Source organism: Carya illinoinensis, chromosome 3 (assembly GCF_018687715.1).
Source record: "Carya illinoinensis cultivar Pawnee chromosome 3, C.illinoinensisPawnee_v1, whole genome shotgun sequence".
Lineage (NCBI taxonomy): Eukaryota > Viridiplantae > Streptophyta > Magnoliopsida > Fagales > Juglandaceae > Carya > Carya illinoinensis.
The window spans coordinates 23,707,765-23,719,267 of record NC_056754.1 but is presented as its reverse complement, the minus strand read 5'-3'; the positions used below and the strand labels follow the sequence as shown (position 1 = coordinate 23,719,267).

Genomic DNA, 11,503 nt, shown 5'->3' with positions numbered 1-11,503 from the left:
AGGGTTCAGAAGGGGTTTCAGATTGTGTCAAAGGGGTGCTTGAAAGGTAGTCATTTGGTAGTTCACCCCGTGACATACCAGAAGATGAAAAAGAATTGTCTGGCATTGCTGGTGGGAGTACAAGATTGTGAGGAAAGGCAAAGTGGTTTTCCTTAGAGGAATTAGGAGAGTGAATGGGAGATTGAAAGGGAAAAACTGATTCATGAAAGACTACATTCCTAGAGATGAAGGTGGAATGAGTTTCTATGTCATAGAGCTTATAACCCTTAACATTGGCAGGGTATCCTAGAAAGACACATGGTCTGGCTCATGGTTCAAATTTTGTTCTATGTTGTTTGGTGGTGCTAGCATAACTCAAGCATCCAAACACTCGAAGGTGAGCATATGATGGTGGTGATGAAAAGAGCATTTCATAAGGAGATTTATTGGAGAGAAGAGGTGTAGGGATCCTGTTAACAATATATGCAATTGTGAGAATTGCATCTCCCCAAAATTGAGTGGGTAGTACAGCTTGAAACAGAAGGGCACGAGCCACATTTAAGAGGTGTTGGTGTTTCCTCTCAACAACACCATTTTGTTGAGGGGTATAAACACAAGATTTTTGGTGGATAATGCCGTGGTCTTTATAGAAATTGGCCATATCAAATTCAAGACCATTGTCAGTCCTGATCTTTTTAACTTTCTTATTGAATTGAGTGTGGATGAGTTGAAAAAATGACTGCAAAACAGATCTTGTATCTGATTTTAGTTTCATTAAGAAAACCCAAGTCACTCTTGAATAATCATCTACAATGGTTAAAAAGTAATGAAAACCCTGAAGAGAGGCTTGAGAATATGGCCCCCATATATCACAATGTATCAAGTTAAAAGGCAAAGAACTAGTGGATGTGCTTGAAGGAAAAGAAAGATGTTTCTGCTTTGCCAAATGGCATATTTTACAATGAGATTGATCTTTGGATTTTACATTAGGCTCATAAGAATGAATCAAATTCATTCTTTGAGAAGATAGGTGTCCTAACCTAAAATGCTATAGATCAAAAACTTGTTGAGAAGCTACATGATTGGCTCGAGTTTGATTGGAGAGATTTGAAGGAAGACTGATGTTGCTGTCATGGGAGCAAGGCAGCAAGTAATATAGGCCAGCATGAACCTTAGCAAGTCCAATCGTCATCCATGAAGAGAGGACTTGAATAAAACACATATCACTTAAGAAAAATAGGCATGTATCTGGCCTATGAGTTAGCTTATTGACTGAGACAAGATTGAAAGCAAATGAGGGCACACACAGGACATCAGTCAAAATCAGTGATTCTGAAAGTTTGACAGTGCATATGTGTGTGACATGGGCCTTTGTACCATTTGGGAGCTGTACAAAGGCTTGAATACAAGAAGGAGTTTTGTCAAAAAAAGAGGTGGAGCACACCATGTGATCAGTGGCTCCTGTGTCCATGATCCATGGTGTGTGACAAATATTAGACTGCTTATGTTGAGAGTGATCAGCAGTCAATGAGAGAGTGGAGAGGCAATGATATTTACCTGCTAGGTTCGAGTAAGGTGTGATGGAGGAATTATTTTCAGGAGGGTCTAGTTTGACAGCAGTGGAAGCAGGAGCAGGAGTAGGCAATATTGGCTTGATTTGTCCCAAGTTGAGCTGAGGAAATTGAGCATTAACAAGAGCCATGAGATGTTGTGCTTGTGCTTGAGAGAGATTCAGCTGAGAAGTACTTGAAGCATGTGATTCTTGAGGTGAAGAGGCAACCTGTGTAATAACTTGGTTGGCAGAATATGATGCAGCAGGATTATTTCCAAACTTAGTTTTGGTAAACTTAAAGTTTGGTGGAAATCCTACCAATTTATAACACTTATCCTTCGTATGTCCAACCTTACCACAATGATGATAGATCAAGTCTGATTTTTCCTTTTTCTTTGGAAGATTTTGATAGGCTAAAAGGGCAGATGGCTCTAAGATAGGCAAAGCTGAGTTCCTTGCCTGCCTTTGTCTTTCTTCTTGTAAGATGAATGAAAAGGTCTTGTCTAGTGAAGGTAAGGGACTTAGTAAAATGATTTGTCCCCTCACAGAGTCATAACTGTCATTTAATCCCATTAAAAATTTGAAGACATAGTCTCCTTGCTGGACTTCACCAACAGTTTTTAAGGCATCACAAGTACATTTTCCACAAGTGCAACATGGAAGTGGTCTGTAACTATGTAACTCTTCCCAAATAGCATTAAGTTGGGTGAAGTAGTCACTTACAGAGAGATGCCCTTGAACAATGCTACTGAGTTTGTGTTGGAGGTGGTAGATTCGAGCTTCATCAGGTTGAGCAAATCTCTCCTTAAGTTTGTCCCAAACCTGTTTAGCTGAAGTCATGAAGAATACATTAGAAGCAATCTCTTTTGAAACAGAATTTAGGATCCAAGCTAGCAAGATGTTGTTGCATCTCAGTCATGACACATGAAGGGTTTGACAACTCAGGAGCTGAAATTGAGCCATCCAGAAAGCCTATCTTATTTTTGATTGAAATGGAAAGCAGAAATGATCTACTACAAGATATATAATTTGAACCATTCAATGGAGGTGAGACAATAACAGTATTGGCATTGTCACTATGATGTAGAAAAAATGGACTGTTTGGGTCCTCAACAAGGGAAATAGGAGAAGAAGATGTCATGGCTCAGAAAATGCAATTTCTGTTTGTGAACTTAAGTAGACATAGCAGGACAAGCCTGCTCTGATACCATGTTAGAAGTAAAAACAAGAACTCGAAATAAAGTCTTGATGTGGAGAAAACTGATTCTCATTAACTTAACTAACTAAATACAATGATCTGTTACACACACACATATATATATATATATAGACTACAGAAAAATAGAAAGACAAGGGGAAAGAGTCCTAAAGTTAACTTTTTATTTTCTACTAATTTACAAGTAATTCAAGACATTGCTTTTCATGACAACCTAGTACACTGCTGCTCATGACTTTATCTGCAATTGTGTGCCTTCTGTTCAGGTGTCAATGCATGCTTCACATGCTTTTCTGTTGCTTTACTTCCCTGTGTCAGTGCTTTATACTTTTCTGCTGTTGTATCTTGTATTTCACAAACTTGTATGCTGCATGATACTTTCTGCAAGTCATGGTGTGCTTGTTCAGAGGGTCCATGTCCCTTTTTACTTTCTGTTTTGTGTGACTGGATTTAGGGGATGCAGTGTTTGAAGGTGATGCGAAAGAGATTACAGATCCTGTAAATGATGAGGTAGTAGATACTTCGGGTAGGGGTCAGGTGATTCAAGATTTAAAGGCTTTCTTAAAATCTAATTCTAGGCGGTCATTAGTTTTTACTCACAAGGAGGGAAATGTAGTTGTAGACAAATTTGCTAAATTAGCTGTTAGGGGAGATAAGGAAACCAGTTGGATAGAAGAGGGACCGGTACAGATAGAACATTTGATTGTAAAGGATGAAGAATGTACTGATACGAATTCTTAATGAAATGATACAGAGGTTTATTTAAAAAGAAAAAAAGAAAAAAAGAAAGAAAGAAAGATATAAACAATTACGAATTTTTTTACTACCTATGTTTTCAACTTCGATTAAAATAAGTCATGTTTTTAGTTTTCCCATACCAATATGTCAAAAATTTAACATAAACACCAATAACTAATTGCCACGAGTCGTTTAATTAAAAATAAAATTAAATATGAAAAGACCTTTCAAAGAAAAAAAATTAAAAGAAAACCTCAAAATTGCTCTTAACTAAAAATTCTTAATTTGTCTTAATAAAACCTACAATGCTGAACGGATAGCATACTTCCTGGGACTTTTTCGAACTACTCACTGACTCAACATGTGTGTCCATTGATCCCTGCAGCAGACAGAACCATTGGCAAGCAGAGTGAGTACAAGCTGTAACTACACTGCGGAAGAGTTTCAGTTCTAGTTTCCTGCTAAATTTCTTCACAATGATGATAAGCAGTGGAAGCAAAGTCTTCCCTACATTTTCTAAAAGTTTCTTGTCGTATTCGATCTTCTTCGTCTTTTGCATACATTTGTTGTGTTTCTCTCAATTATATTGCAGTGCTATACATATTTTGAAGGAATACGAATGGACTACCGACAAGCATAATGGATCAACTCTTATGTCGGTTGGAGGAAACTTTGAGTTGGGGTTCTTTATCCCTAATGGAAACTCTATCCACAACAGGTTAGTCGGAATATGGTTTCGATTGGATCCACAAACTGTTGTATGGGTTGGACAAGAACTTGAGGGATTTTTTTTTTTTTTTTGACCATGAAAAAGTAGCTGTAAATAATATATATATACTGTCGCAGATTTGATTGGTCACATTTATATGGTTTGATATGTCTCTCTCTGCCATTTCAGTCTCTTTAGTTTGGGGCAAATAAGTAAAGCCATTGTTCTATCAATAAGAAAAGAAAGGTAAGGCCATTGTTGTGGGGACCAATATTATAAAAGATGAAATGGAGGTGGGTTGTAAAGGCAGGCCGCATGCGATGACCTTGACCGACATGTTTTAAATTTATTATTATTATTATTATTATTATTACTTTTCAACATTATTACAATTGCAAATCAATTCATAGGACTTGTTGAATACGAATAGGACAGGCTCCCTCTATACATTTGTGTCAAGATTCATTGGCTTCTTTATTTATGTGCACAATTGAAAAATTTTAAAATTTGCTCTTTAACTACTTGATCTCTGTTACTACATTCTAATATATAAAATTTGATAGATCAGAACTGGTTATCTCTTGGACTAGTAACAAGGAATCTGTTTCTATGCATAAAGATTGAAGACCAAGAGGAATGCAGAATTGCAACCCTCACCGTATAACTATTAGTTCAATCTAGCTCCAAAGATTTCATCACAATAATTTTTTTCTTGTTCACTGCTATTAAATTTGTAAGTTTGTAATTTGTTTGCTCATATGCTAAACAGGTTGATGACATTGATTTTGAAATCTATACATTAAATATAAACTATTCAATTCAAGTAAAATGGAGGATTGAAGATTGCAGAATTAATGCAGAGTAATTTGGTACTTATCTTTGAGGTCTGATTGGTTCTAATCAGGAATGCATCAGGAAAAGTCAAAACACCTTCTTCAAAAAAACTTCACGGATACTTTATGATTTATAAAAGGGTCTCTTGCGGCGAATATGAATACCGGGCTATCATGTGCAGTGGTAATCAGATAGAAAATGATTACGTGCTGCTAAGAGACCATGCAGCATGGTCCCTAACCAATAAGATTAAAACACGTGTCATTGTAAGTATAAAAAATTATAACAAAGACTATTAGACCTAGCCGTACACGACAATCATTATATAATTCTTCACTTCAACTGAATTTTAAGAGAAAGAAAACAGAAACCAAACGAAACTTTTTTTCCATCCTCGATCGATTGAGAGACCATGAATTAGTTTGTTTCTTGCATTATTGAATATATATAGAAGATGAATAGATATACAACTTTTCTATTTTGTTTTTAGAATTATTTTTAATTTAAAAGTTAACAAAAAAGGGAAATATTTTCTTTATAAAAAATTTAATAAAAATAAATTAATAAATTAATATTATATAAATTATTTTTTTTTATTATAAAGTATATCTAAACAATCAATTATTGCTTGCTGTTCGGTTGGAAAGAAAGAACGTTCTTCGGTAGAAGCTCTGTCAAATAGATGATAAGCAACTTCAGTATGTTCAAAATCACAACGAGAATTCCAGTTTCAACTCCCAGCCACTTTCTTCGTAAAACTGTTAAACGATTGCTGTCTTACATCTTCTTTTTGTACGTGTACTTCTTGTGTTCCTCTGCTGCATATTCCGAGGCTAGAGACATTTTGAAGCTCGGCGAGAAGATTACAGACAATGGAACAACTCTTATCTCCGCTGGAGGGAAGTTTGAACTGGGATTCTTTACCCCCATGGGAAGCTCTAGCGGCAAGAGGTTCGTCGGGATATGGTATCACGGATGGCCAAATCAAACTGTTGTGTGGGTTGCCAACCGTGACGACCCGATACCGAAGGGTTCCACTGGGGTTTTTGGGACTGACGAAGATGGAAACCTCAGGGTATCGGACACCAATGGCACTGGGAATTATTACTGGTCTACTTCTATCCGTAGAACCCCCTCTAAAAATCGGGATCTGAAACTCAATGATTCTGGAAACCTGGTCTTAACCGATGCTGTTAAAAGCACGGTGGTTTGTCTGTGGGAGAGTTTTAAATGTCCAACTGATACGTTTCTTCCAGGTATGAAAATGGTGGTAAACCTAGAGTTGGCTTCGTGGATAGGAAGGGATAACCCGGGAACTGGAATTTTCAAGTTTAAGCTACAAGAAAGAGATCAGTATGTCGTTTCAAAAAATTTGGATGAATACTGGGTAAGTAAAAGTGATTTCCTCTGTTCGGATGAGATGCCTGATGAGATGGCTAACTTACTATCAGATTCCAGCTCTTCTAACCCCTTGATCCAAGAATCAAGGTTGGTGATGGATCACTCAGGGAAGTTACAGTACTGGTATTCTTGGACTTTGGTGTTGTGGGTACCGGAAACCCAGTGTAGCATTTACGATGCATGCGGAAAATTTGGCAGCTGCAATATTAACAATAGGTTAATATGCAATTGTTTGCCGGGGTTCAAGCCTAGTAATCCGGAGGATTGGAAAGCTAGAGATTTTTCTGGTGGGTGTACCAGAAATTCGCCAGCACTCAGCTCAAGAGACAAGTTCTTGAGCTTAAACATGATGAAAGTGATCGACCCAGATAAAACGGAGTTGGTAGAAGATGAAGAAAAATGCAGAAAGTTGTGCCTTGACAGCTCCCGGTGCCAGGCTTACTCATATACATATAGAGGAGAAAGGAAAGGCCGAATCGGTACTACTAATAATACCAACAACTGCTCAATTTGGACGGAGGAAGTGCGTAATCTTCAAGAGGAGTACACATGCCATGGTCTCGACCTCTTCGTCCGCGTAGCTGAATCTGATATAGGTACTCCTTTCACATATTTGAATATGCTGGAATTACCTGATTTGGCTACTGTGGCAAAGCATATTTTGGAAATAAATTTTTGTTATATTTTTTAAATGTATGGCACTAATCTCTATATTATGCTTGATTATGACATTAAGTTACCCTCGAAATCCATAACTGGATGTAAATTTTTGTGAGAAAATTGAAAAATTAACCTCGTTTGCTCATAATCACCTGTTGCCCTTGGGCTGCCAGTGTGTTTATACAAGTAGTTATATTTCAAGCAGCTTGCTACCTATAATAATCTAGACATGTTTATAACACTAGGTGGTCTACAGTTCATTTTTCAGTGTATAATTACTGTTTCATGCTCCATACATCTGCAGAAACGGCTGCAAGGAATTGTGAGCCATGTGGCACAAACGTGATCCCCTATCCGCTGAGCACCAGTCTTAATTGTGGTGACACAATGTACTTCAGTTTTTACTGCAACATGTCCTTTGGCCAGGTCTACTTCAACGCTCCCAGCGGCAACTATCGCGTAACTGGTATCAATCCAAGTACGCGAAACTTTTTCATCCGTGCTAGAAATCCAACACGAGAACTGCATCTCAACCCGTCATTGCCATTTAATATGACCGATGATGGTTCGGGTAAGTCTAGTTCGGAAGTTGAAGATGAAGTGGAGATTAGTTGGGATCCACCAAGGGAACCATCCTGTTCTTCATTGGCAGACTGCAAGGATTGGCCACATTCAAATTGCAATCCAACAGGAAATGGAAAGAGGTGCCTTTGCAACCGGAACTTCCAATGGGATGGTCTAAATTGTACCGAAGGTTAGTTAGGACACTATGTTATATGCATCTTAAAGAGTATTGTTGCTCTTGCTAGTGAAAATAGAATAAGATCATTGCGATGGTATAGCAAATTTGCAACAGGGGAACTGTCCTACTCAAATCATTTTATTGTTTTAATCAATTATTATAATTAGACCCAAAACATGCTCCATTGCTCTGGCTACAGCAGTGTTGGGAGAATAGTTCACTGTTCAACTGATGCCATATCCTGCTTTCCAAAAGCTTTTCTTTTTCTTTATGTACTATCACATCGAGTTTTACCTTAGCAATTGTGATGTCTCGTATAGTTTTTAAAATACTCTTCAGCAATATCATGAATACCGTGCACTAACAATGAATTATGCAATAAAAATACTCTTGGATTTGACTTATTCTCTGATTTTTCCATTTCAACTTGTTCACCCTCATGGCAAGTTATTTTCTGTGTTACATATTGAGCTGACACTAATTTCTTCTTTCTTCCATGTAGAGAGTGATTCTCCTCTTGTACAAGGTGCTTCTCCTAAGCCTTCGGTAGAGCCTTCAGAAAGCAAGGTGAAATTGCTTCTGATTGTTGTGTCAACTTTAGCATGTGTGACTGCTCTCACATGTATCTTCATAGGCATATATATATGGAGAAAAAAGATTGCCAAGACGCAAGGTAACTGATTTGTGCTATAGGAAGTCTCAAGTTCTGTCCATTTAAATCAAAATAAAACCAGTTAGTTCTTTTATGTAGTTTAAATAATAAGCATGATTGTCTTCGTAACACAGCAAACAGAAGAAGTAATCAAAGAAATCGAGCACTTCACACATTACATAGTGAGAGACATGTCAAAGATTTGATTGACTCCGGTGAGATCAAAGAAGAAGATGAAGGCATAGATGTCCCCTTTTTTGACTTGGAAAGCATAGTAGCTGCCACAGATAGCTTCTCAGATGAAAACAAACTTGGACAGGGAGGCTATGGGCCTGTTTATAAGGTAATTTCAGAAACATTGATTTATATTCCATGTTCAGGAATGCTAGTTAAGTGGTAACATTCTGGGTGTGGTAACTTGGTCCCAGGGCACATTTCCAGGAGGTCAAGAAATTGCTGTTAAGAGGCTCTCAAGTGTCTCTGGACAGGGCTTACAGGAATTCAAAAATGAGGTCGTGTTGATTGCCAAACTCCAACATAGAAATCTTGTTAGACTTCGAGGGTATTGCATAAAAGGAGATGAAAAGATTTTGCTCTATGAGTACATGCCGAACAAAAGCTTAGACTCATTTATATTTGGTTAGTTTCTAAACCGAATTGCTGATTTTCTCCAGTGCTTGTCTGCTTGATAAACTGAATCTGGCCTTGAGTAAAGCTGACTTGTTACTGTTGCTGAAATTGTTATCTTCAATGCATAATGGAAAACATGAAGATCAAAAGCTAAACGTGCTTTTGGACTGGAAGATTCGATTCAACATCATCTTGGGAATAGCTCGAGGACTTCTTTATCTTCACCAAGATTCCAGATTACGGATTATCCATAGAGATCTGAAAACCAGCAACATTCTTCTAGATGAGGAGATGAACCCCAAAATTTCTGACTTTGGCTTGGCAAGGATTGTTGGAGGCAAAGAAACTGGGGACAACACGACCCAAGTAGTTGGAACTTAGTAAGTTTCTCCTAGACAGTATATTTATGGAAGCTGATCTCTCTCTACTGTATCACAAGTTTCAATATCGTAAATCCTGTTAGACAAAAGGCATACAAGTGCCAACTTATCCCTGCACTGATAATCATTGTAATGCAGCGGCTATATGTCTCCAGAGTACGCGTTAGATGGACTTTTCTCAGTCAAATCTGATGTTTATAGTTTTGGCGTTGTTCTCCTTGAGATTATAAGTGGAAAGAAGAACACACGATTTTATCAGTCAGAACAAGCCATGAGCCTAATAGGATATGTAAGCATGTTGGAGTTTCATACATTATTATTATTATTATATTGACTTTATACTTCCTACCAACTTATTTAACATATGTCTCAGGCATGGAGATTGTGGGTAGGAAACACGGTGTTGGATTTAATGGACCAGACACTGCATGAAGTTTGCAATGCTGACCGGTTCGTGAAGTGTGCTAACATTGCACTCTTATGCGTTCAAGATGACCCAAATGACCGTCCTACCATGTCCAATGTTGTTACCATGCTTGACAGTGAAACTGCGACAGTTCCAACTCCGAAAAAACCAGCTTTTCTTCCAACTCCAAGGAGAGACCTTTCTAGCACAGCTAGTTCTTCTAGTAGACTAGACACACGTACAGAAGTAACTGGTAGTCTAGGAGAAACAAAATAATGTATGATTCTCAGATTGTGTTGGATGTGAAGCACCGTTAAGCTTGCTCTGTGATTAGTTAGCTATGTGGTTCACTTATTATTGCTTGATTTGTTTAAAATTGTAGTCTGAAGCATTGTGTATTCCCCTACTGTCCTGCTGCTTGTATACTGCTCAACTTTGGTTTTACCTGCAATTGTGCTGGAAATGTAGTACTGTTGTAATAACCGCACTCATATATTATTAGGAATTGAACACGAACAAATTTTATCTTTCGATTTTCATATTATTATACAATTATCTTATTATTATTATTATTTGTATTATCAATTTTATCGGATTTTATGGCATTAATAAGCTGTTTATATTTTAAATACGGATTTTTATTATCGCTATTATTTTAATTATAATAGTTAATATTTTCATTTTTATTAATAATAATCTTTCCTTATTATGCTCAAATTTTTTGTGGATCTTTCGTCGTCCTCCATGTCTTTACCCTCTCGAACCTTCAACATTAATTTGAACATTATGTTGTAAACGTGATGCAAGTGCTGAAATCGTCATTTTTATATCTCTTTACCCCATTGTTTTTCCTTCACGCCATTATCTTCTTTATGGTATTGAATCTTAATCTGGAAGATACCGTATACATTACAAGGAATCAGGTCTTTTTAAGTATTTAAAATCGTCTCAAAAACTCTTATATAATCGCTACATTTGATCATTTCTAGCAATTTTTAATTCGTTGTATGTATAATGAAATTAAGTGTTCACTTCTAATCAATTGCAGCGATAGATAAAAATAGTCAGTAAACTCAATATTACCAATGATTTTTTTGGCTATAAAAGACATAAAAAACGCTGGGAATGGTGTGATTCATTTATGAGTAAATCGTTGAGAAAGGTTAATTGCAGCAATATATATCATCACGATAGCATCCAAGATTGCCGGAAGTGACTCATGATTTTTCCCGACGAATGTAGCACTATCGTTGCTTGAAAGTATTATTTTTGGATTAGGTAAAATATTTTTATAGGCTGAGAAAATTAGTGAGACAAGTTGGATTATTTATAGAGGGTATGTTGAGACCCAAAACTTAAGGACTCAAAAAGAAACCCAAACCTTCTACATTTAATACCAAGTCCATGAAAGCCAAGGACTAGTTCCACGTCAAGCATGTTACATGCCATGCACGACTCTTCCCTTCTAGGGTTCACAGTTTTGTATAAATATATATATATATATATATATATATGTATATATGTAATCTGTGTGTGAGAATTCTCCAAGAATAGAGTTGTCGCAGCCTAAGTTTCAGTGAACCACCTCCACAAGCCGTAGACCG

At 37.0% G+C, this 11,503-nt stretch overlaps 1 protein-coding gene across 1 annotated transcript; it reads left to right on the top strand.

Annotated features, from left to right (window-relative positions):
• Window positions 1-5,644: 5,644 nt before the first annotated feature.
• On the top strand, window positions 5,645-10,426 carry LOC122303870 (G-type lectin S-receptor-like serine/threonine-protein kinase At4g03230). Its single transcript, XM_043115863.1, has 8 exons — window positions 5,645-7,025; window positions 7,394-7,843; window positions 8,334-8,504; window positions 8,618-8,826; window positions 8,912-9,122; window positions 9,256-9,493; window positions 9,632-9,782; window positions 9,867-10,426. The coding sequence occupies exons 1-8, from the start codon at window positions 5,711-5,713 to the stop codon at window positions 10,173-10,175; spliced, it is 3,054 nt and encodes a 1,017-aa protein (XP_042971797.1). The 5' UTR covers window positions 5,645-5,710; the 3' UTR covers window positions 10,176-10,426.
• The last annotated feature ends 1,077 nt before the right edge of the window (window positions 10,427-11,503 follow it).